Source organism: Tauraco erythrolophus, chromosome 2, assembly GCF_009769465.1.
Source record: "Tauraco erythrolophus isolate bTauEry1 chromosome 2, bTauEry1.pri, whole genome shotgun sequence".
NCBI classification, from domain to species: domain Eukaryota; kingdom Metazoa; phylum Chordata; class Aves; order Musophagiformes; family Musophagidae; genus Tauraco; species Tauraco erythrolophus.
Window position 1 is genome coordinate 108,471,605 of NC_141466.1, and position 27,249 is coordinate 108,498,853.

The following is a 27,249-nucleotide window of genomic DNA, read 5'->3' on the forward strand; positions in this document are numbered from 1 at the left end:
ATACACAGCCTCCAAGGCTGGCTTGCCTTGTGAGCTGCAGTGAGGCACACAATGAAAGGTAAGCTAACGTATCTGATCAGTGAAGTTCCTACCAAAGGCCAACGTCTTCCAAAGGTTAAGGTCCAGCTACACCATCAACTCCTGGCTAAGGATACTGGAACGGGAAAACCTTTGCACATATAAAACCAGCCTGATCAGAATTTTGCACTGCTTAGTTGTTGTTTACCCCCTCTACTTCATCAGTTGACTACTGAAAGGTTGCTCATTTGCATGCATTCCCCAAAAGACAGTCTACTAGAATTTCAGATCTCCACCTCCACCAATTCTTTACACAGCTGGCCGAAGATTTCAAATGTAAACGCAAAGTATGAGCATTTCAGGAGCAATAAGCTTTTCTTCTGGTGTGAATCAGCCAATGAAGTCAAACTTCTGCAGCAAAATTAAGCATTTAAAAAAAGAAGAGAATATATGTATTGCAAACGGACATGAGACTGTTTAGGAAGGTAACACATGCTTCATTAACCTCTCACATACAAGCAGCTGCTTCCAGTACAGCCTGGTATCAAAGTGACGTGGCTCTTTGGCGTCCAGTGTTAAATGGATGGCAGTGAAACCCTTAGCAGCTAGACACGCGATAACAGCATCACACTCAGCATTCTCGTTGGCCGCAGAAGACCGAGCTTGGATTGTAAAGAAGCGCTCTGCGAGTGGTTTTTTTTCCCTGCCATTTCTGGGCCACAAGCACGGACACGCACTCGGGCCGTGCTGCGGCTCGCAGACATGACACACGCCTTCCAAAACACGCACTCCCTCCGCGAGAGGCTTACCCAGCACATGCAGCTTTACAGTATCCACCAATTTCTCCATATTTAAAAAAGGAACCCCCCCCAACCACAACAGGTCCATCCCTCTGTACTTGTGCTTTTTGGTAGGAGTGCATTATACTTTTTGGATACTGCGAGTTCAAATAAACCCACAAAGTTAAACCTTAAATAAAAAGGCCAGTAATGGCATGCTTTAGCAAGAAAGGAAGGCATGCCACAACCTGATCCTGATTTTCTGCCCTTGAACTCTTGAATTAATTATAACAAATTACAGGGAGCCTCACTACAATTTATAAGCACAATAAACTCCCTTACAACCACCTATAATTTTATCAGAGTTAATCCAAATACCTAAAGAATTATACAGCACAAAACTCCAACATGTCTTTTAGAGTAAAAAAAATGGGAGAAGCCATATTCTTCTGTCTTCCAAGCCCTCTTTCTCAGCAAAGGCTATGTTTGATCTCTGCAAGGTGGAGTCCAGCAAAGCCAGGCCCTGGTGACACCACCAGAGCATTCATCCTTATAAAGGCTGGAGTGGCATTGCAAAAGTAATGCAAAATAATCAAAATCATATAATGTGAAAGAATCAGTGTTTTAGTGTTTTCAGCCGAAAAACAACACTCAACACTATAAATATTACATGGAAACACTAGAATAAAACATTTGGGAGTGAAGAGTTCTTAGTGACACGTCTTTGAAAAAAGCCATGTATCCATCTGGTTTGGGTTTTAAGCATATGCTAAAAGTGTTATTGCTCAACACGGCCATCCTATTGACTTCAGACTACTCACATACTTAAGCTTAAATACACGTTCAACTACGCACTCATGTCTCCTGAACTGAGCAAAACACTTGCATTTGGCTACAGAGATCCAAAGGTTACAATACAGGATGCTTTATTTCTTTCTTCTTAGCTTCTCTTTCCTTTTTGATCATTAAAAAAAAAAAAAAAAAAAACAACAAAAAACTACTGAATCAAGTAGGTAAACTGCAGCAATGCCACATACTGCTTTTCATACATAGATCTTAAATGCTGTAGTATTGCACAGCATTCTCATTCTCCCACTCTATCCCCCCAAAAAAAAATCACAGTGAGAAAACATAGGCCTGAGGAAGGATGCAACTTCCCCTAATAGTGGTAACAACAGAACTAAACCCAAATTACCTCTTCATCAGTAGGATCCACAAGTCAAATGGATATCAAAGCCTATGAGAAAATTCCCTCTTGCTAAGCTTCTTTCAACTTTTTTGTGCAGTTTGCAAGAAAAAAAAAAAAATCAGCACTCAACAGGGTTTTTTTCTGAGTGCAAACACACAACGTCTCACACAACTGCTACTTCCACCTCCACCTTCCTACTAACACGGTCTCCCCAGTTCCCATACAGGGTCTCAGGGCTCTTCCTCATCACCTTGGGCTGTGAGTGCCAGAGGCAGATACTGCTCTGGTGTGGGACTCTGAGTTGCCAGGGCTTTTGCACGCAAAGCCACCGTCTGGGTCGAGAGCAAAATCAGAGGGACAACACTTCAGAGTACCACTCTGTATCACTTTGTAGAGCAGTTCTGCTAGCCATCACCCCTCCTTTGCTGCATGACACAAAACATGGGTTCCAACCACGAACAGGAGCTCCAACCACGAATAGGTTCCATCTATATGTATGTGCTCAATAACATGGCACAGCATGCAGCCTATGTGTCATTTCCTACTTAATTAGTCACATCGCCAAAACATGAAGTCCCACACACAGAGAGCAACTCATGCCCTGAAATCCTTAGACAGCATAAAAGTAACAGCAGTTGCAAAGATCCATCTTCACAAAGATGCAAAACGAAAAGATGAGCAGTGGTTATATATGCTGAAGACTACTAAACCTCATAGGGAAGAGAAGCACAAAAAAACCTTGTTGGTCTTTCCTTATTTGGAACCAGGAAAGATTTCAGTAAAAATAAGATTAGACCCCAAAAAGTTAATAATAGCTTAGATTTACTTCCTTTACTCATATGTGTTGACTCAGTTCAAAATATGCTGTTCCCTGCCTTGAAAAGAAAATACAGCTAACCTTCAAGCTGTCTCCACTGTGGGAAAAGGTGGTTTAAGTTACATATGGAAGCAATATGAGTCAACAGTTTGAAAATTCTCCTGGTAGTCAGCCAGGTTAATGGTCAAGCAGGTTAGAAGATCATGCTAAAAAAATGTGGTGAGTTAACTAGAACATATGTGTACTCTAGCTCATACTCTGTAACACTGAAAATAAATAGATCACTCTTTTTAAAAATTGGGCTAAGTAAAGGCTTAACTCTAAACTATTATTTGGACACAAAACAAACATGAAGAGTTCCAATTGCCCCATGCTCCCCTCTGCCATTATGCCAGTTGGAATAATAAAACGTATTGTATAGACTCTATAAATCTGTCTCATTTTTCAATATATATGTTAAATATTCTCCTCCAGTACAGCTCTAAACTGTGGAATGACATAAGTCCACCAGCCTTTTCCAGTTAAATGTACCACTGTGCACTGATGCAAAAGTTGAACAGAGTGAACCCATGTACCAGTGAACAACCAGTACACATACGTAAGCATCCAGAAGCACATCACAAAATGATTGGTTTGTGGGTGCAGAGCAGCATGCAAGTGTATTCAGGTGTTACTTTATTCAAAGAGCAAGTGAATATGTTCAAACTTAGAGAATGTGTGCTTAACTTGAACTTTAAAAAAAATTTAAATGCTCCGGTAGCCTGCAGTGAAACTTTGTTGATGAATTTACGGAACTCATTAAAAAAGCCCTATCAGTAAAACTTGTAGGTAGTATCCCAATCTCACATAATCAACGTCTGAGAAAGCTCTATTGATTTACTGGAATTTTACCTTGCAGGGAGCTAAAATCCAGTCCATTCACTACTACCTTTTACAGTAATCTGCCCTTGTAATAATAAAATACTGCTTGAAATGTGACACAATGAAGTTGCCATCTATCTATCGGCTGTCGGTACAGTACTTCATATTCCTGTGAAGAGATTGTTGAAGCATCTGCATTAACGCTCACTGCCAGCAAAAAAACAGGTTGCTCCCACCTCCCAAAGAGCTTGGTGACCTTAATGTTTTCACAGGAATCGTTGAAAACAGTCACCCCATGAATCGGTAAATCATGCAATAAAACCATGGTCCAGGAAGTTCTAACATCCCAGCGAGTGCAACCCTGCAAAAGTGAACACAGCTCTGATAACAACGGGATGTTGCCAAAGAAATACGTGAATCAGTGCCCTGTTGGGTGGGTAAAGTAGATACATTTCACGAAATGAATAATTATTCTTTGTAAAAGCTTCAAAAACAGCTGAAGATATCAAGTGCAAAAGCAGCTGCCAAAGATAAAACAGTGAACCAGTAAACATCTCACTGCACAGGAATCTGCCATCTTCCGACACTGAGACTTCTGCCAAATGCTTGTTGAGATTTTCAGCTGCATAAGGGCCTCCACACAAATGCTTCTTTTAAACACATTCAGAGACTTCAAGATTGTACTGACATCCAGTTGCAGCTCTTCTAGCTTTATACCCTGCCAGCAAGGCAAAAAATATTAAAGGTATTAAGCTCCCTGAAAAAGAGTATGTTTAGAACTAGTTTTCGTGGTTTGTGTCTCAGCTATAAGAGGAGGGAAAAAGTTTGTTCCCACCTGCAGTACAACCATCAAAATTCAATAAATTTAACTGAAAACTGGCAGTGCTACTGTAACCAAGATTTCGATGGCCTGTTGAATTCTCAACATTCAAAAAGCAGCTAGAAACCACAACCAAAAAGCACAGGTCTGTTTGCTCACAGGTTGCTGCTACCAGCTTGACCCTCTTTCTGACGCTGTAGCCAAATTTCAAACATCTATCTGGGACTTCCAAACAGAAGATCAGTGAGCTGCAGTTCCCTTTCCAAAACATGCAGTAGAAAAGAGAGAATGAATCACCTGCAGAAAGCATTTCCACATGCTGTGGAAATGCCTATTTCTTTTCACTGACTACACAGGAAGTCTAGAGCAACCTTCATTCTTGAGCCTTCATCAGGAAAAAAATACATGACTGAGGTAGGATCGGTCTGCGTCATGAAGACTTCAAGTAGTATATCCCGTAGCAGTCTGCACTTCCCTAGGGAGAAACTGGTAGTCACTGCTACTGCACCACATGGGAAGATAAACAGGAGAATACTAGCTCCAATCCAGGTAACATATTCATCTGTCAAAAGCAATGCCTTAAACTACATTGGGAGAAAAGTCAGAAGCAGCATACCAATCTGTGAGGTACACCATAATATTCACTGTGTACGCAGTGCTCCTTAATGAACAGAAAGCCTCGTTCTGCAATGATATACACTGCTACTGCACCTTAAGGGGGGAAAAAAAGGTAGTTAAGCCCTTAGCAATAGTCTAAATGACAAAGGCAGTGAGCAGCACAGTTCATAGATCAGAAGAGGAATGATCGTTTTCGTTTTCATATGAGGAGATGCATAAAGGCTGATGGGCACTTCTGTGACTCAAGCAGCTAGAGATGAAAGTGTTTTCCATTTTTCCACTTTTCTTATCCTTTCTCCTGTAAACCAAAAAATTGAAGAGAACATCTTTTTTTTCTAGGGAAGGTAAAATCACTCCATGACAGTAACTATCTCTATAGCTATTATACTACAATTTCACAGAAGAGGAAGAGAACAGACATTATGTATTCAGTAACTTTCAGAATAACTCTCAAACTCCTCAGTGTTAGCCACAAATGAGAAATTAGAAATAGGTATTCGCTCCTTTCTTCTGCCTAAAAAATTGGCAAATAGGTTCATAAACATGCACAATACCCTTTCCCCAAAAAAGCTTTGCTTAATAAGACCCTGATGTAACAAGTCAGAACCAAGCTCTGAAAAGTTGGGCAGGGTCTTGGTAGGGCAATCTCAAGTGCAGTGGATGATAAGCTGTTCCTCTTTCATAAGTAACCAAGCATCATTTGGCCTTTACTTTGAAACTATCTCATTTTAGGCAATTGTTCCTTCTGGTTTATGGGCAACAAGAGTTTATTTTATTTTTCTCTTTCTTCTCCTCCATTAAGGAAGCAAAAGGAAACAGTTCTAGTACTAGCATATCACTTGTTTGATACTAGAACTCCATAGGCTTATTTATTTTCATAAAAGTGTATTAAAATGTGGGCTATTTTTAGGCTAGCAAATTACTTCTTGCATCTCTTCTATGCTGTTAAAAACCAAGTCCTCTGCTTTGTGCAATCTACCAGTTCAGAGGGATGCCTGTATATACAACATTTATACTGATGTAATGTAACCACACCCCCACAAAACTGAACTGCATCCACTATCACACTTACCAAGTGCTTTCAGACCCTAAATATTCTTATCTGTGGCCAATCCCAATGGGAAACACGACTAATATCACCTAGCAGCTCAGAATCAAGCTCTTTGATGCGAGACCACTGGAAATACTGAAAAGACAATGTAACAGACACCCTGAAACGCTGCCAGTTTTCCAGCATACAGTAGCATTCCCATTTGAAAACAATATCGTCCTTACAAATTTTTAAAATGTTGTAACTGCTGCATAGCAAAGCCAAGGAACTACATTCCTCCTGCCTCTGCTGCCGTTTCATTTCTTAAGGTACAGGAAAACCTTAACTACTGTAATCTCTTCTCAGTGCTCTTCCTGATGCCAGTAGTAAATGAAACAAAGAGAAAAGAGATTTTTAAAAACATATCTTAGCTGTAAAGAAGTTTACTCTTGGCATATGTGCACCAAGAAATAAAGATCTACTTCACCCCCAAATTTAATGACAGTTAATTTAGTTCGAATTATTTTTTTCTCTTCATGCAATGCAGAACGTCATGCAGTCATTCCAACAGCATGACTTGTTGAAGCTTCTTCACTGAGTCCACAGAAACCTCGCAACCAAAGCTCAGCCTTTGCTTCAGAGAGAAGGCAACGAAGGTGGCAGGGAACCCCCTGTCCTTCGTGGTGATGGCAGCATGCTCCCATTCATCAGAAAACATTAGACTTGAAATTTAAGTGTACAGAATATTATTTCTGTTTAGAAATGAAACTATAATAAAACAAAGTCTGTTTTTTTGTTTGTCATTTTGTATCTCTACATCCTAGCCTAAGCCTGATAGTCCTTGAGAAATAATAACTAGCTAGCTGAAGGTTTCTTCAGAGTCTTCAAGCATGAGTAGATCTAGCTGGGCCATGTTGTTAAATATAACAACTTCTGACAAATCTCCAGCTGTGTAAGCAGAAGTTTATTGTCCATACATTCACCCTCTCACCTTAAGAGTCTGCAGTTCAAAGAAAGGATGTAACTTTCCACTTCGTTCCAAAAAGTAAGTTGCAGTTTTCCTGAGGTTGTTCTACTGCTAATTACAGTAAGATTTAAAATCACTTTTAAGCACTATTTAAGATTTCTTGTTTTGTGTTTGTAACAAGTTCAGTGGGACACGTTCAGATCATACAAGCAGTTTTCAAAAAAAACCACACACACACGCATGAAATGTGCACTGTTAAAAATACAGCTAAGAATATGCGACCATATGCATGTGTGGCACTAGGAAATCTAGTAGGAGAAAGTCAAGGGCCAAGAAGGAGAGGGTTTAAATAGAAGAGAACCAATGCTCCAGGTTATCCTACTGATCCACATAACCCAAGTGTTTATCATCAACAATGGTGAGGACAGCTTCCTCACAGGCTGAGAAACAAAAGGCGGTACATGAGACTCATTCAAACACGCATCTTCGTACACAAAGCAAGCTCTTCACTGGTAAAAACAGAAGGCCAGGTGTCCAGCCTCATCACCATTTCAACTGTCAGATATCACAGAACAAACATACAGGCCACTCGAAAGGTTTTAGTTTCCTTGTAGGAAGGCAGAAGACTCCTGCATCAGAGGTTGGTTGGACCTCGAAAGCAAGTTTCAAAATGCTTCATTTATTTCCTTCTCTTTAAGGATCACAAAATGTCCTAAGTAGCAGGTTCAAACACTGTCATGCACCTTCAGCTCTTCTTTCTGGAATTAAAGTTCAATCTTGACTGTTCTATGCAATTGAAGACACAGTTTTAACATGGTAGTTTGCAGTCAAGTCCTAATCATAAACAGTTGCTTCCTCTGGTGACCAGGAATAGGACACGAGGAAATGGAATGACGCTGCGTCAGAGGAAGTTCAGATTGGACCTTAGGAAAAGGTTATTCTGACCACTGACAGGGTGGCCAGTCACTGGAACAGGCTCCCCAGGGAAGTGGTCATCGAGCCTGTCAGAGTCGAAAGAGGGTCTAGACGATGCTCTTAGTAATATGATTTAGTTCTAGGTAGTCCTGCAGGGAGCAGGGACCTGGCCTCAATGGTCCTTACGGGTCCCTTCCAGTTTGAGATATTCTATGATTCTACGGTTCCTCCTCTGTCCTGCTGCACATACTTACCTTTTCTATCCATCTGGGTCCCTCTGCGCTTCTCAAATGGATGCACAATTAAAGTACTGTCATCTCTGAAGTTTCACAGGCTATGAAGCAACCCCCTCAAAGCATGCTATTATTGAAGAATGATACTTCTTTATTTGGTAAAGCTAAGTGCTCTTTTTCCTTCTGGTTTTTGAAAGCTATAGAGTACTTGGAGTCATAGCTCTCATGTCTTTATTTCCTTACTGTGTTGTTATCAATCTAGTCTGAGTTTTGTTTTCAACATCTAAAAAAATCCCAGACTGGAATTCATGCCATTACCTTACTCTGAGAGCTGCAAAGTTTAAAGAAAATCCTAACATAATAAAAATCACAAGCATGGACAATAAAATTGTTACATCATTCTACACAGGTGCAGCATTTTTAAAAAAAATCTGAATCATTTTAGTTTCCAACTATGGTAAAAGCCATCCAATTTGCTCGGGCCCCAGCACGAGTCAGAAAGAGCTGCTCAGCGTTCAATGCAAGCTCAGGCCACCCAACCGATGTACAGGTTCAGCAAGTGTCTCCAACAGCACATGTGCCCAGGTGGACAGGAAAGGAAGATATGACATGCCTTTTCCCAAGTGCAAATATCTCCACCAGCATGACTGGCATGGAAAGATTCGAGTTGGTCTACCTAAGACCAGAGACGAAGCTCTGCCACTGTGTGTAAATGATGTATCTTTATCATATGTGAAGAGTAGAAACTCAAAATGTAACTTTGCTGTCATTTAAAAAAGCCCAATAAGAAGTCTAGAGTACTCCAAAAGTATCTGTTTCACTAAAATGGAACTCACAAATAGTTCCCATCAGGAGAGAGATACATAAGAACACATGATTAAGCCTCAGAACATAAAATAAGAATTATTTCCTCATGATCTGATGTAAATGTGATACTGCATAATGCCAAGACATTCCTTTTACAACATTTCTTACCATCACAGTCACTGCCTTCAAAACACACTAAAGCAAGAACGCAGGCTGCAGTATCCAACTCTGTATTTATAGTTATGCAACACTATTTTTTAGAATTGTTACATATGTACTGCCCAACCACACACATGAAAACACATTCACTTTCTGGTCTAAAAGCACCGTATAATGTAATAGATTAGATCTAAGCGTCAACAGTTTCTTAAAATATCTGGCACAAAGAGCTCAGCTTTCAATAACCAACACACAGAGAACAAGCTCCCCATTCACTGAAGAAAGTCAGCTGGGAGAAGGGTTTGCCCTCCTCAGCAAATTATTTTATAAACAGGGAATTAATTTTGAATCTTAGGTCTGCCTTGAAGGAGTTCTTATTTTTAAGTCAAAGTTTAAACATCCACTAAAATACACATCCAGAAAGAACCAACTCAAGAATATTACTGAAAAGCAAAACAACATATACGCTGCAAGAATATGAACACAAGAAGACCCAAGAAAATACTGCACATTATTTGTTGTTGCTGCCCTTTAAAAACAACATTAAAACTAATTAAGTATCAGCTTGTTTACAACAAGGCAGGCTACAAACCTAATGTGTGTTTTTTACACTGCAGTAGCCACTAATATTAAAAAAGTCTAATAATTAAAACAAAACAATAAAACCATCAAAGGAGCACCAAAATGCAAATACCCCAGACTGTCTAAGCCTGGGTGGCCACCCAGGGCTCTTAAGACTCATCCAGCTTGCAAACAGTTCCAGAGCTGCTCCCCTGTCTGGGCTACGTGAGCTCCTAGACAATACCTGGGGTGGCTGAAAGCATTGCTGTTTAGTCCCAAATTCCTGCAGCTGGAAGAAGGAAGGGGAGGGGGAAGTTGACATTATCAAGTTACTTCAGGACTTATCCACAGTCTTGTCCAACAGAATACAGATGGGATCCCTGGGGGTTCACAACTACCCTCACCCAGTAATAAATCCCAGAGCTTGCCTTTCTCCCAGCCTCGGGAGATACGGTGCACTTCCAGATGAGATGATCAGGATCGGGACCACGATCAGGACCAGGACCTGTAGAGTCAGGCAGGCTGGTAACTGCAGCCAAAACCAAAATAGGACTCTGTTCCAGCAGAAATTTCTTTGTCTCCTGTCGATTTATAAAATTTCAGCTCCAGAGTTCCTGCTGTTTCCTCTGGGACACCCCACCACAATGTCTCATGAATAAGATATGTACTTTGGTACTTGTCCTAACTCTTCTTTCACTGTATTTCACCACACAGCACCTACCTGCAGTGCTGTATATTGGTTCTTCAGTTAAAAAAGAAAGAATTAGTACTATCATATACAGGTCAGTTGGCACCCTATGCCACTTCACAGTTGTTCCTCACCATTCCCTTGTAAAAATTATCCAGTAATTTGATTCTCCAAATCATTTAGAAGAGAACAAAAGGTTTGACAGGATTCATGGGATGAAGTTATCTTCCATTTTTAAGGTCTGCTGTTCTGACAGAACATCCTGTGCTTTTTTGTTCATTTGATACAACTTCCATGCATAGCAGCGATTGCCTTAATTCATGCGAATCATTTAAAATTACAGTCCATTGACCTATAGCTCTCTATAAAGCAGAAATATGATACATATATAAAATACATATAATTATAAAGTTGGAAATACTGTTAGAAGAAAGGAGCTACATTGGTTTATGCCATGCAAGGATCCAGCCCAACATAAGAAACAAAGACAACCAAATCGAGACTTCTTAACTGGAAATAAAGACATGAGACTGCTCTGATCATTAATATCATATTTGTGTTGAAGAGGACAGTCTTGCTTCTTAGTGAAGAGGTGCATCATCTTTCCGGTTGGGCAAGCCACATAGCTCTTTCTAGTGCCAGGAGAGGGCTGTGTGTCATGGACTTTCCCGCATGGTGTGGGCAGAGCTGCTCTATAAGCACAGCACAGCTGATCAGCACATGCACAGGAGTTATGACATTTCCCAGAAAAGAGGGCAATGAGAAACTGGTCACATTCATTTCTCTGGAAGCCACATAGCCTGCTCCCAGATACCATCTTTCTAAGAGAGCAGGCATGCTCTTAAAACATGTGCTGGGAAGTATACCGTAAACATGAAATGTCAAAGGTTCTTGGGAAGAGACAAATTTGGACAAGGCAGTAAGGCTTCCACTGCCTGAAAAACAAACTTTTTCTGCTCAGTTACACCAGTAATACTGAATGGGTAAATCCTGACTTAATTCTCCAGGTGCCAGAGACCACACTCTGGCCTTTTTTTTTTTTTTTTTTGTTTAAATACTCCACCTTCTCACTTGCTATGTATCACTCAGTTCTCACTTATTTGGTGACCCATCCAACTTAACCACACATCTCTCTTCTCCTCACATCACACATGATATTTCTGTGTACTTTCATGAAAAAAAAAAAAAAATTAAGTGGTGCTGAATTTTTAAGAATGATTTGCATTAAAAAAATCCTATGGGTCTACCAGAGCTAATATATTAACAAGCATGGCCACACAACCTGTCACAGTCCGTCGCTTCAGGCAAGCACAGTCAAGGCTGTCCTGAACAAATCAGATGGTACACATCGTGCTGCTTTTTTCTGACATGCTGTGATATACAAAATAATCATTTTGGACAATGAAGTCACCACAGCATTCAAATCAACCACTATGAACTCAAAGGTACGCACAGAGACTTCTCAGCCAGCCAAAAGCTGCAGGTGTGACCAAGCATGAAAAGCAAAGCAGCTTCATGTACCTTACAACCTTACAGCCAAAGGAGTTCCACATCACGGAGCTTGCCACAAAACCAGGCTGGCACAGGAGGATATGTAATATCCAGCCTTAACACAGCAATTAAAAGCACCATGTAAAGACAGCAGTGACTGGTACAAAACTCCAGCTGATTGCACTTGTCTAAAAAGCTAGCAATACAGGAGGATGTGAAACTTTAGCTTGTTCAACAAAGAGTAAAGCAAAGCAGACTAAAAGCAAAGATAAGGTCAAGTAGGTGAGACATTTAAGAAGGACTTCTTTAAGGGGAAGGAAAAAAAAGTCCAGAGCGTAAAAAAGAAAAAGTAGATTTGCCAGAACATTTTTCCCTGTAAATATGAAGCAAACACTTTTTCCCCTCTACTTCATCCTCTTGTGATTTAAAAATTCATACAGTCCTAAGAGCCTGTAGCTCTATGTTTTAGAAGAACATCTGTTTAAAAATTCTTCACCTAACAAATTCAAGAAAAACACGGGGAAAGGTGAGGAATTCTGTAGAAGAAATAGTTCCTTAAAAGACAAACAGAAAAAAACAGCTACAAAAAAAGGTGAAGAAAAGGGTAAGGTGGTAAAATATCAGAGAAAATAAATGTTTCACTTAAAGGAGAATAAGTTAGAGGCTGATTTTTGCACAGGCCCTCCAGAAGAGAGGTCTGGCAGCCACAGGCTCTAATTTTCCACCTGCAAACACATTCATTCCCACGCTTTGCAGGTGCAGCCATCCCATTGCAAACACACTGTGTTTTCTTTCACAGAAAAGCTGTACAGCACATTCTTCAGGGAAAACGCAGAGCTGACAGCTGAACTTGGGGCAAAAGCCTAAAGCAGCACAGTGCAGATGCTGGAATACGTTCCTCCCTACACAGTCGTGCATACCAGACCTACCGTGCACAGCACCATGGGGACCCAGCCCCACCGGTGGCACCCAGACGAGGAACTGCTCTCGTTTCGCAGGATTATGCCCCAATGTGCAACAGCACGAACACTACTGGACATTATTGGGCAGAGCACACAGAAAGATATTGAAAGCTTTCAAGAAAGAAAAAAAAGAAAACGAGACCAAAGCACACCTTAATTCTTCACAAGATGCACAGCAGTATCATGTCTGAAGATAGAGATACTGTGGGGAGCAAAAGGTAACTTCAGTATTCCCTTAGAACTACAAGAAAAAAAAAAAAAAAGAGAAAAAAAGGCCATGGATTGTCTGATACTTGTGCAGAAAGCAGCATCGCACCCACATTTTCAGAAAGCCACAAGAGCGTGTGGGTTCTCTGTTTTTGGAACAAGAGCACAGTGAAAGCAAGCTTGTTTACTTTAGATGCTGTACAAAGACTTATTTTTTAAAAAATAAATGGTTGAAAGGACGCCTCCCCTCTGAGGAGTTAGCAGAAAATAAAAGGCAGATTTATATTTCTAATCTATGTAAATATCTGCTCTACAGGGCATCACAAAGACTGCTTTATATCAGACAGTAGGCAGATCCCAGGTGCTTCAAACATGCCAAAAGCATGTGCAGCATCTCCACCTGCAATGGCTGCTCACTCTGAGAACAGCTGGATGACTAAAAAGAGGTTGTCTAAGTAGCCCTCCATAAAAAATGCCTTTTGCTAACGTGCCAACTCCCATACTCCCATCCAAATGGCTCCTGCTGTAGCTGCCATGAAGCCTGGAGAGGGGTTTTTTGTTTGGTTGGTTTTGTTTTTTGTTGTTGTTGTTGTTGTTTTTGGTTTGTGGTTTTTTTTTGATTTGGTTTATTGCAAATTCTTTTAGAGATTTTCAAATCATAGCAATTACAACACGGTGAAACTCCTACCGACACCTTAAGAAATTATCAGGGGCTTTAATTCATAATTCTGCCTGGAAAATGCGTGGGACCAGGTGCAGGTAGAATGACAGGACTAGCGGTGGGGGAGATGCTGGAGTGACTGAGATCTTGCAGGAGACAGGATTAAGATCAGGGAATACGTACAAATGGGAGCCCCAATCCAGGACAAAAGAAACAGCATAGAAAGAGTAGGGAAATAAGAGGACTAGAGGGTAGGAAATAGATCTCCTAGGAGAAGGCCCAATGCCAAGAGTAAAACACTATTCTGTTGAAAGGAAGGCATGGCAATAACAATTATTTCATTGCCTTTACCAGAAAGAAGAGGCAGGTACTCTACAACTGGCAGTTGCTTTCTGTGCGTTTCCCTTGGACATCCGCAGGAAGCTTCTGTCACAGGTCAAGAAACATGGCTGTCCTGAGAAGCCTCACCATTCCCAAAGTCACTAACTGAACACGACTGACAATGTCCTGCTGGCACTTCTTACCCTGTCCCAAAACTTCACTTAACTTTGTCTGAGGAGGAAAAAAAAAACCAAACCCCACAAAAAAAAACCCCACACCACTAACGTTTGCATTTTTAAGCAAGTGTCAATTTTGTAAAAAAGAAGAGCTGCAAGCCACAGAGTCAGATCTGACCTACTAAAGTGATTAATATGTCTCCCAGAGTACTCTTTGCCTCATCTCTTCTTGCAGGCCTCAGAGGCTGACTTCAAGGAGCTCTCAGCAGAATAAACGGCTCTGGCAGTCTTGTCTTTTCATTTTCTTTCCCAAGGATCCCGCAGGTCCTTCTTTCTCTTATTATCAGAAATACCTCTTACAAATTAACTACAGGCATCCCACATTAACTCGTGGCTGTGCTTGCGGTTATATGACAGGCACCTGCAGCTCTACAGGTCCTCAATAACCAGTTACATGGCCAACGTGGGTTACCCGTTCACCCACTCAGCCACTCCATACCCATCCACACCTTTGAAACAATGAGGTCATTTGGGCACAAACAGAAATACAAGGAATTCCTTTCTAAACATAAAACCTCCTTTTTTATTGCAAGAGTGATTGAACACTGGAACAGGTTTCCCAGAGAAGGTGTGGAGTCTCTCCATCATCTCCATCCACATTTGGCTTGTGCCATACAGGAAGTAACCAGAAAATCCATGAAGAGCTCCTGACTACTACCAACACCTGCAGGCAGCTAAAATCCAGGAGCCTGCAGGCATAAACAGCATTTTAGACTTCCAAGAGTAATGATAAACTGTAAAAAAGTTATGATTTTATAAATAAATTATTATGGCTTCACTTAAATATGAATTGTCTTATTTGTACAAGGACTCCTCCTGTTGGTCCCAATCGCCAAACAATAGCACAACAGAGAACGGTCCACAGATTGTTTCGAAGGTTGAAGGTTTGCTGCCATCACATCATCTACAGTGAAGCAATTCCACTCCAGGAGACAGTAAAAAAAAAAAAAAAAAATAATTCTTAACAGGCTATTCTTTCAAATAAAAATTATTAAGGAACACTGCCTCAGAGCTACTGACCAACCCCTCAAGTAATGCTCCACTCAATGAACAAAATCTAAAAGCCTTGCATCATTTCCCCTCTTTGCGACGACAGCACGTGAGGTGCAAGTGGCTGCAGTCACGGGAAGCAGGGAGGAATATTCAATTCAAAACAAATCTCTCAAAACCAGCTAACAAGCCAAAGTCTATAATCCTACAGATCAGAGGCAGACCGTCTCAGTAAACCAATTACTTGATTTTTGAATACTTGTGGACTATGCGTTTGCTGAAGTATTCTCAGAAGACTTTTCATCATCTTCAAGGAATATTAATCAGCCCTGAAATTCTGGAGTCTACAATTAACTAAAAGCCTGGACTGAGAGATGAGTTTTTCACTGCAAGCGCCAAGCACGGCCAGGCAAGCTCGGGGCTGGAGATGTTTCCACCAAGAGGAGGTTACAAAGGTAGGAGGTTCACTGCCAGCAGTGCTGAGCTTCGGCCTTTGGTGACAGTTTTGTTTTGGGGTTGAGTTTGTTTGCTTGTGGTGGTTCTGCAGTTTCCCAGAAGGAGATGAAGTGTCTGATCACGAGTTTTGCATTTTAGACAGATTTGTCATTTGTATGTAAATATAAGTCGGATACATAGGCACTGAGTGGGCGAGCCTGTACCTACCTCACCATCACAGGAATCATGTCATGATCAAGTCTAATCCTAAAAGCAGCCAGTCTCAAAACAAACGTTTAATCAGTTTACCAAGAGCAAACAAAGCCAAAAAAACCTACAAAAAACACCCCATCTGTCCATCTAATCTCACTTTAGACTAAGCCTTTCTCCTTCATTTGTTTCAGAAGAGCCTTCGTGTCCTCGCCACTCGTTTCTTCAAATACGAGATTTACTGCATCTACCTAGAACTGCACAGTTGAAGGTTTGCTGCCATCGTATCACCTACAGTGAAGCAATTCCACTTGGGGAGACAATTGAAAAAAAAAAAAAAAATCTTAACAGGCTATTGTGTCTGAGACCCATTAGTAAGCTGCTGGTTTTGCTGCAGACATTTAAAGAAACCTAAGAGGCACTTACAAGACTCTGCAGCTTATGTCATCAATCACTTCAGAAAGAAAAACAATTCAGCAGCCACTCCAATTGAGAGGGCTGTGAAGTTCAACTGTCACTGAAATGTTTTGTTATTACCAACCTGGGCAGAATGAGCAAATACACCTCTGCAGGTGAGCTATGAATGAGCAATCAGCACTGCAGGCTGCAGCTTGAAGAGATAATCGCATCCAAATAGCTACAGTGCTTCCTTGCACACAACTAGGCCAGGATTGGGCTGACAAAAGTGAGCTACGCAACACTTCAGGCATTCCGACTGCGTGTTAAATAATTCTGAAGGAAAAGGTATGAGACTTCCCTGTCTCAATGCGTACAAAGCAGGAACACACAGATACAGATAAGCATTGACGTTCGGTGTATTCCCAGGGAAATTTAAGTTTTGTGACGCTTTCAGCCTCCTGTTTGGCAAGGCTTCTGCATGTACAGTAGTCAAGGCACTGCTTGACAGCTGACATTTTAAGAATCAAATCTTCCACATCATAGCAAAGTTAATTCTCCAGTTCAGTGTTAAGAAAAAATCCTTTAAAATACACAATCTACAATAAAAAACACTTTACATCTTACACACCTTCTAGAATTAAAGCCACTCTTTCTCCACTATTTATATATCTTTTTCAGATGACGACCATGTGGTGAATTTCAGGTTTGCAGCAATCACCCAGTGGGTGGATGATGGTAGAGCAGTGGATGTGGTCTATCTTGACTTCAGTAAAGCATTTGACACAGTCTCCCACGGCATCCTCACAGCTAAACTGAGGAAGTGTGGTCTGGATGATCGGGTAGTGAGGTGGATTGTGAACTGGCTGAAGGATAGAAGCCAGAGAGTAGTGGTCAATGGGACAGAGTCCAGTTGGAGGCGTATCCAGTGGAGTCCCTCAAGGGTCGGTACTGGGACCTGTATTGTTCAACATATTCATTGATGATTTGGATGAGGGAATAGAGTGCATGGTCAGCAAGTTTGCTGATGACACTAAACTGGGAGGAGTGGCTGACACACCAGAAGGCTGTGCTGCCATTCAGAGAGACCTGGACAGGCTGGAGAGTTGGGCGGGAGAAATTTAATGAAATACAACAAGGGCAAGTGTAGAGTCTTGCATTTGGGTAAGAACAACCCCATGTACCAGTACAAGCTGGGGACTGAACTGTTGGGGAACAGCACAGGGGAAAGGGACCTGGGGGTCCTGGTGGACAGCAGGATGACCATGAGGAGCCAGCAATGTGCCCTTGTGGCCAAGAAGGCCAACGGCATCCAGGGGTGTATTAGAAGGGGTGTGGTTAGTAGATCAAGAGAGGTTCTCCTCCCCCTCCACTCTGCACTGGTGAGGCCGCATCTGGAATATTGTGTCCAGTTCTGGGCCCCTCAGTTCAAGAAGGACAAGGAACTGCTTGAGAGAGTCCAGCGCAGGGCCACAAAGATGATCAAGGGAGTGTAGCATCTCCCTTATGAGGAAAGGCTGAGGGAGCTGGGTCTCTTTAGCTTGGAGAAGAGGAGACTGAGGGGGGACCTCATTAATGTTTATAAATATGTAAAGGGTGACTGTCATGAGGATGGAGCCAGGCTCTTCTCAGTGGCATCCGAAGATAGGACAAGGGGAAACGGATATAAGCTGGAACATAGGAGGTTCCGCTTAAACATGAGGAAGAACTTCTTCCCAGTAAGGGTAACAGAACACTGGAACAGGCTGCCCAGAGAGGTTGTGGAGTCTCCTTCTCTGGAGATGTTCAAAACCCGCCTGGACGTGTTCTTGTGTGATCTAATCTAGGTGGTCCTGCTCAGGCAGGGGGATTAGACTAGATGAGGTCTAGATGATCCTTTGAGGTCCCTTCCAATCCCTAACATTCTGTGATTCTGTAATAGAACATATTTTTCAGTGGGGAGTTGTGCTGATGCAACTTTGCTCTAGATAAGATAAATGAAATAACTTTGGTTAAAAAGAAAACAAGCCCACCCCTCTTTGGGTGAGGTGGGCTTTTTTTCTCTCTTTTTTTTTTTTTAATTTAAATACAGCACAGATGTGCAAAAACCACACAGTGATGTGGTTTACAAGAATAGCCCCTCAAAACAGTTGCTTTGTTACAACTGCAGCACAGGGCTCTGAATAAGAGAGTAATTCCCACTGAAGTTGTTTGCAAAGGTGCACCCTGATCATAATTAAAAGACTAATACCCTCTAACAATTTTAATCCTTTTGTGAAGCATAAGGGGAAAAATCAGACGTGGGATGGGCAAAACCCAGAAAAGATGCCGAAGTTCACTTTCAGCAAAGCACAGGTAGACATAAGAACAATAAACTAAAACTATATATAGAGGTCCTTTGCCTAAGGCTTCTTTTTAATCAGTAGAAGGTTACAGAAAAAGAGCAAAGTCACTATGGTCCCTTTTAAAATTTATGTCAATTTAAACATATATCTATTATTCTCTTTTTGTTTCTGCAGTTGGTCATGCATAATCATTCACCAATATTGCTATTTTTTTCCCCAAACAGATATAATCAAGTGGTGGCTTCTTGCACTTTTTCCCATTTGGGCAATCAGCAGGAAAGGAAAAAGAACCAGATGATACCTGAGCAAATACTGAATGTCAGAAGCAGAGCAACTCTCTATTCCCTCCCAGCAATATCACAATAGTGTGAAGAGGGGGAAACCACATACCTTGTTACCTCCTGCTGCAGTCGGGAAACACTGGGCACATAGAACATTACCCCGAAGAAAAGCAAAGGCTCATTGGCAAATTTGTCCAGCTGTTTCTTCAGAGGCTTTTCCAGTTCAACCCAGCGGTCTTGCTGGCTCTTGCTGAGAAACGAAAGGCCGAAGTAGTGAGTCTAGATAGAGAAACAAAACAGTGTCAGTCTAGCTTTTTGAGGTAGAGCACACACACAACCAATGACACAAACGCAAGTAAGAACAGATGGTATTGTGTAAATCTTTCCATATGCAAAGCCAGAGTAATTTCTTCTTCAGTGTCCTTTTTTAATTTTTAGGACAATCTTGAATACAATAACAAATTAATACTGCAATATAATATTCTTCATGGAGTACTATCTGCCCCTTACCATCTCTCCCAAATGCATATTAAAGAACTCAGTCTGACATTCTGGCACAGGTGACATAAATGATTTACAGAAAGCGTCTCAGTCTTTGCATTCTTTTACACCCATGCCTTGTCAACAGAGAGCAAACACTAAGTCTGAATGAAAGCACAAAGGCTTCATGAGACTTCAGATCAGGCCCACTGCAGACATAGGACAAAGACGACTCTTCCAACTACAAAAAAGAATGCAAACCCACACGTACATGTCAAAATGTATCTACCAATACCAGAACTGTTTACCCAATACAGAATGTTTACTTTCCTTTTTTAATTAACTCACAAGGTTTTATGATAGACAAGTGTTACACTTAAAATGTGCATCACACACACAAGTTCTTTGCTCTAGGCTCTTACAGAAATACCAGGTTGAAAACCTCAGCTATTTCCTATCCTCTAAGTCTCAATGGCTGTAGTACCTCCTGTATAAGCCACATGGGACTGTTGCTGGTGGAGAGTAATTAACAAGGATCAGAACTAGAGCTTCAACTACCACAAACTGGTAATAAGCAGCTGAAGGAACAGCCAATCCATCACAAAGGATTCTATAGAAAAGCCCTTAAACCACTGTCTTAAACACACTGATCTGCTACTGCAAGCAAATGCATGCTATAACTAACAGCAAGTACTGTGACTACAGATGATCTGAAGAAAAGGCTTTTTTTTTTTAAAAAAGTGTTCATGTTTAGCAAAGGAACTAGCCCATCAGTTGCTTGGAAATCTGACTGTAGCCCTAATTGTGAAGTTCGTATCAACATCTATTTTCAGTGTTTCAGCTGACAGCGTTTGGAGATTTCCAGCAATGCCTTCAATATAAAATACCGCTCTGTACTAAAACTGGAATGAACGAAACAGAAACTGTGGGAGGAACTTTAGTAGACACCGAGCAGATTTAGGACCTGAAAGTGGGATCGTTACTATTTTGGCATATTTCTCTGATTTTATTTCAATAAACTTTCTTGGTGTTTAATCCAACTGACTCCCTATTCAATGAAAACCTTCCAGTAGTTTCCATTAGATGAGATTAACTTGAAACCAAATAAAATATTTATTTTGTTGTTACAGGTTAACTTACCTGGACAACAATCCTTCCACAGACAGTTGGAATCCCTTAAGCATAGCACTGCATTTTAAATAAAGATACTTGATACAACGAATAGAAAAACCCTTATGTGCTGTTTTATAAAGCTTTCATTTGAAATTACTTTTAATACATTCAAAAAGTTTGGCCTATAAAGCAACCATGAAGATTTCACCAACTGGATTTCCCAGATATTCACACTTTTAAATAAAGGTTTTACAAGGAGCAGACAAACTGCAACCATTACACTTTGCAAAAGCCACCATCAACACCCTGTTTCACTTTGGTAAGGATACTTCTCTAAAAACCATTGCATGTACCATGACTTCATCATCACATCAACACAAGGGCAACTAACACAATACTGAGAAATTAAAATGCTTAGAAATGACAACGAGCCAGCAGGAGCAACACTGCTCCAACTATTTTAATAGCTGAGGGCATGCAGGAGAGAATCATACACAAAAACTCTGAATTGGAGTGCAGGTGTATTTAGTTCAGGGTCTCATTACACACATATTTTCAACTTCGGAGAACATTCAGACTAGCATTTAACTAAGGTGATAACTAATCTAACTTGCTTCCTCAATTAAGCTTGATGAACCTGCAATATATCTTGAACACCGCTCAGTCCTTTCTCTTTAAGCTCAGTTTGGTACGGTGAAGGAAGTTAGTTCTCTTTTTGAAGATAATCAATGTAGTATTTCCTTCTAGAATTTGAAGGTATCTTCAATAAATCAATCAATCCAGAGCACAAATAAATCAAGAAGTCAGTATATCCCACAGGATAAACTTAAAACAAAACTGACCAATTCACTGATACAAGTCTACTCTCCCTCTGTAGTCATCACTAGATAAAAAGTTCTTTCTGACAAGCTCACCATGCTAGTAATTAGATTAAAATGAAGGTGGGAGGGACAGTGGAGACAGCAAAGGAAAGGAATTCATGTGAAGACAGAAAAAAGCACAGTGATTCTACCACGTCATAAGGGAAATCCCTTAATGCACCATCTCGTGATGCAGGGCAGCTCATCCTCAGCAAGAAACAGTGCAGAGTTGTAAAAACAGATCTTCTGTATTACTTTAAAAAGTAAACATTCACATCATCTATGACCCAGATTTGCAGTGTCAAGTACTCGTAAAACATGTAGCAACCGAGATGATTTGGAGCCTGAAGTCTAAAAGAGTTATTCAAGAGATTAAGGGTATTGCAATTAAACAGCTCAAATGAACACAGTCCTTCCCATTTGAGTGGGAGCAGGGGGACAATAGAAATTTAGGTTTGCTACAGTAGAAAGGCACTTCAAGCACCAAATCCAGAATCCTGAATCACTTCCAAGGAATAAGTAAAGGGAATGCAGTGTTTAAGCTTCTAGACTAGAGCAGATACAGCAGATCGACCACGGTAGCATGCATTTCACACAACTGAAAGACGAGGGTTTTCCTGGAAAGCAGCCTGGAGAGGATGGAGCAATTGCAGATGAAGCACAGGGACTGCAGAGCAGAGCTCAAGTCACAAATGCATGCACTTTGGAGAGACAACCACCACAGTTATCTAAATTTCAGCTCCCTCTTGCCAGGAACTTTACTTCTTGAAAACGTCAGCATTTTTTAACAACCCACAGTGAGGAAGGACTTCTGTAGCCACTACTGCGAATGTCTGAAGAGACTTTATCCCCCAGGAACATTAGTAATTCCCAAAGAGGAGTGGAGGAATGTGGGATTTGAAACAGCTGGACCATCAAGTTCAGTATGCTATGACCAAGCGTATGACTGTCCAGAAGGCTTTATAGAATGCATATTTATGTGTTGCTGTACACTTCAGCCCACAAAACATTTTTACATTACAGACATCCCACAAACGAGAGAATATAATTATTTTTTTTTTTCCTCTATAAATAGCTGTTTGAAAACTAGGTCGATTCCAAAAGCTGATCTGTCCATCTCTACAAAGCGAACCACTGACTTCACTCCAGTTTTCATGGAATTCGTATCTACACCTACACCTGGCAGGCTCTGAAGTAACACAGGCTGCTCTAGCAAATACATCAGCAGCCAAGTGGCAAAGAAAGCGAATGATGTTTTCACTTTTAAAACCCAAAAATCCTTCTTCCATCCACAGTTGACAGACTGGTGATACACACCGAAGGAAAGCTATTCATAATGCTAAATGTATGCACACACATCCATTCCACAGACAAAGAGCTCCAGTTGCTAGTGCTTTTGGTTTGCCCAATCTGCAAATACTTGAAGAGCTCTGTTAGAAAAGAGTTTATATTCATTTTCTCTCAAGGTTTTAAAATTAGTCTCACCTACCACATATGACTTCACACATGGCACAATGAAACCGGCTTACACTCCTCCAGGAACTGCAGTCCTCTACTAAAGCAGCAGACAAGAACCAGAGCACTCGCATGCCCCAATGACACCATGTGAAAGGGCGATCCTCATGAGTCAGAAAAGAAAACTGGATACAGAAAACCTGTGCTGAGAAGTCTTAAAAAGATGACACTACAGCTGCCAGTTCAGGAGGCTATCCCTGCCTTTACGCCGGGCAAAAAGAGTAGAATTGTCAACAACAGGAGACGACAAACACTTACTAAATCAGCAAACCTTGTTCAAAAGGATACGACGAGACAGGTTTATTAAAGGATCTGGTTAAGCGGCCAACTAAATATTTATCCTTGAGGAAGAGGCAGAGTTCCAGCTCCCTCTGGGCAAAAAGCATTAAACTTTGCTATCCCGAGGCGCTCACACAGGGAGGAAGGCACCATTTACAGCAGCCAACTGTTCCTAGAAGGTCTCTTGTCCGAGTGCTGCCTGAACCCTATCCCACCTTCGCTGTCAAACTTTGAGGTAACCTGGCTGCCCAACACAAGGGCACACCCTCTAGGGCACAAAACCACCGAGGTCAAAATGGCAGCAAATTGCCACCCCTGCACGGAGGTCAGCATCCATCTGCAGTGCCCAGCCCGCCATCATCACGCTTTGGTTTGGGTTTCGCAGCACCAGAGTGCTGGAGGTGCCATTGTGAAATTCAGCTCGAAAGGATAATTTTGGTTGGAAAAGACCTTCTTTCCTCACCCCTTACAATACATCAGAACATTCCATTTCTAAACTTATTATAATTTTATCAAGTTAATTAAGGAGAACAAAAAGGAGAGACAGACATGAAGTGTTACAACAGATTTGTATAGATTACACTGCTATTTCAAGCAGGCTCACTTAGTCTCACTTGAAGGGAAAAATGACATCATATTGGGGAAAAAATCCTTTTTATAATCTGTGCACATACATAAAAGATTATAAAATGATGTTTTTGACCTTATCTTTCCTCTCTTTCCCCTCTTCCCCACTTCTCATCTTTACTTTTTACATCATGCTGGCATAAGAGCTCACTTTAGTGGAACTGGTAACCATTCAACTAGAAGACCTGTTGCTTTGTCAAGAACTTTGTTGAAAAGGATAAAACCAGATTTTACAGTAGTTACATGGCTACACTTTCTACTGACCTACTCCTGAACCCTGACTCAGTCAGGGAGGGAGCTGCATTCCCCAGAGATCAAATAGAAATATGCATAATCCATCAGATACTGTTTTTCGGTCATGTGTGGTGTAATGATCGACAGTCCCTCACAACAATACATACAGTAATCTCAAACAGTTTTGCTTTTTTAGCAGGGGGGTGAGGTTTGGACAGGTTTTTGTTTATTTCTAAGAAATCGGCTTGAGTGAAAAACACATGTATTCCTAACATGAAAGTAAAAGTTGAGGTACACCTGGGATTTATTTAAATATAAGATCAAACTAAAGTATCAAACAAAAATTGATATTTACTTTTAAGAGAACACATATTCTTACCTGAGACTGCATGGAGGAGACAAACAGGATTTTAGTACTGTTTTGTGAGCATGGGATTTAACAAAGCTTAGTTTCTTCCTTACTTGTACATCACAGTTAGCTGAATAGGATTTCCAAGAAAAGGTATATTCTAGCTGAAGTTTTTGCTGCATTTGGGGAATTTAAAAAGTCTCTCTCCATACAGACACTTGCAAGGATTTTCTCCTTGCTACACTTAATGGGCTTCTCTCCTCAGCTATCCATTTGGACAAATCTGATAGAAATTTCAGCTTTGTCAAAGTATTTTTGACCCTTCTGTAGAATTTGATCGGCCAGCGAGTTCAAAAATGATGGTAAGCCTAGAGAGGGAAGGGGACAGTCACCAAATGACTGCATCAGACTTGTTCCTCTACAAATCATGGCAGGAAGACTAGGGAGGCAGATGTATTGAATTTTGGGTCGAGGACAAGGATAGCACTCAGCACCAGGCACCTCCAAGCTTGCTAGCTCCAATTGTTGCTCGTGAAATAAGCAGAAGAGGATACAGGGAGACCCTCTCAGAGATGAAAGGGGTCAGTAATTCTCTTCTCTCCTAAACATTCAAAGCAGCAATGGATGCTACCAGAATCAATCAGAAAAAAGATTTAAAAAAAAAAACAAAAAAAACCCACAAAAAAACCCACAACTTCTGTCAAAAAAATGCTGTACTGTTGAAATCTGAACTTTACAAAATTGCTTCAACGTTGCCAAAACTTTGTTTAGAAAAAAGCGAGGAGGGTGATGAAAGAAGGGGAAAGTGTTCCAACAACATCAAAGCATTCTCTTCTGTGTTGTTAAAATATTTTTTATCTTGAAACACAAACTTTTTGTGCTGACATATTTCTTTTTGCATGACACAAATAATTTTGAAAATGAAAAACCCCAAAGCAATAGAAAACCCCCAAGAAATTGAACACTGACCAAAACAACTTCCTTCACTACTCTACTGTCCAATCTTTTTTCTCTGGAAAATTTTGAAACTTCAGGCTTTGTTCCAAAGTGAAACAAAACACGTCCTGAAATCACAAAACGCTTTGTGGAAAAGAATATTAACCCTCTGACAGAGCTATTGTTCACAAATGCAGGTGGACCTCCAGAGAGAATCATTAGGACCCAGATTTCTGCTGCACCAACTAGATAAGCCCACAAGGAATATGAGGAGAATCACTTCATTCATTTCACTGCTTTCTGCACTGGAAGGAAAGTGAATGACCTAACCTCTCTGTAAGGACACCCTAGAGCATCTCTGCCACCCAAGTATGAAAAATCACTATGCAATATTCTGACTCTCTACTCTATTCCTGCCTGCACATTCTCCTGCTCACTCTGCACACACAGAGTGAGATTATTCTCTCATTCTTTATCATTATTGATGTACAAAAAGGAGTTTTTGTTTAGTTTTCATTTGCAATAGTGATTTGTATGCTACCTTCCAGTCGCCACCATTACAACCAACGAATGCAAATCACTGCAAGATTATTAGATTTCCCAGTTGTGCTTACAGAAAGCATCAGCCACGACAATCAGATGATAACACAGCAATTTCCAGGCAATGGTTTTCAACTTGTGATTTGCAAAAGCCTAGAAGCATGCAGGAACACTTAAGGAGTCCACAGAAGGTAAGAAAAGACAGCTCATTTGTGCCATGCATATTGAAGGGAGATTTCTAAAAAGGCCTCAACACTTAAACACTGAATTCTGCAGCAAGAAGTAGAAAATAATGTATTAAAAGACTGAAATCCTTTAAGACTGGGCTTCTTCAGCCTTTTCAGAAGCATTGGGAATCTAAAAGATGGCTTTCAGAATTTTACATATGAAATGTTCCAGTTAAACAAAAGGAAGAAAAAATCCCACCATCGTCAAACCATTACTAGTTGTTCCTGCTAGTAACACAACTGTTGCCTCTTTCAGTTGTTAGTAACAAAAATGTATTTACATGAAGGTGGATACTTAAAAGCCAGTGATCTCCTTCCCACTGGCATAATTCGACCAGCAGTGTTGGTGAAACCAGGGTTACATTCAGATAAAAGTTACTGCAACTTGGCCCTTGGCATCCCAGTTCAGAAAGTAACATCCATCGCTTTCTAAGAAAAGAAGAAATCTTCATCTTCGTATTACAAAGAGCTCTCAAAACTATGATGAATGAGCAACAGCACAAAACCCTGAGTGCTGTTCTGCCCTCAGTTTTCATGCAATCAGAATACGTTTGTCCAGGCTCCAGCTGCTGATCATATCTGGGCAGCTCTGAGAACAACATGATTCAAACGAACAGACTGCCTGAGCTAAAAACGTGTCAAATTATACAGTGACAGATGGTCTTTCCTGGGTTACTCTTACCTCACGTAATTCCAGCCTCTGAGCAACAGCTTCCAAGCACTCCTGCCCTGTGCTCTCCACGGAGAGGGTGCACTCGATCACATTGCTGTCCAGCAGACGGATCCTTGTCACGAAGCAGTTCTTGCTCAAGACGTTGTAGCGTCTGGTCCGTCGCAGTTTCAGCCCGAAAGGCATGGCTGTTGGACTGGAAGGTGGCCCCTTCCCTGTACTCTTCTGAGAGTTATCAGCACACTTGTCGACTTGCCTCGAAGGCTTCTTTAATTGGCACTACTCTCCTCCAGAAATGGAGGTAGCTGTCCATTCCCAGGGCAAGCTTCAAGGGATTCCTGCAAAACACATACAAATAAGTAGAGTCGAGTGTGAAATAAGATGTTCCTAAAGATCAGTGGAAAAGAAAAAAGCTTAAAGGAAGAGAGTCACGTTTAAAACCA

General features: G+C 41.0%; 1 protein-coding gene across 2 annotated transcripts in view; it reads right to left on the reverse strand.

Moving 5' to 3' along the window:
- PTPN14 (protein tyrosine phosphatase non-receptor type 14) overlaps positions 1-26,992 on the reverse strand; it is a 72,044-nt gene extending 45,052 nt beyond the window's left edge. Inside the window, exons 1-2 of one of the 2 annotated variants that reach the window (XM_009980562.2) lie at positions 26,819-26,992; positions 19,086-19,255 (exon numbers count right to left, since the gene is read on the reverse strand). In XM_009980562.2, coding sequence (XP_009978864.2) covers positions 19,086-19,255; positions 26,819-26,992 — 344 coding nt within the window. Of the gene's footprint in view, positions 1-19,078; positions 19,256-26,818 lie in introns of both variants that reach the window. The other variant, XM_086629411.1, reaches the window with a different exon arrangement.
- Positions 26,993-27,249: the final 257 nt, after the last annotated feature.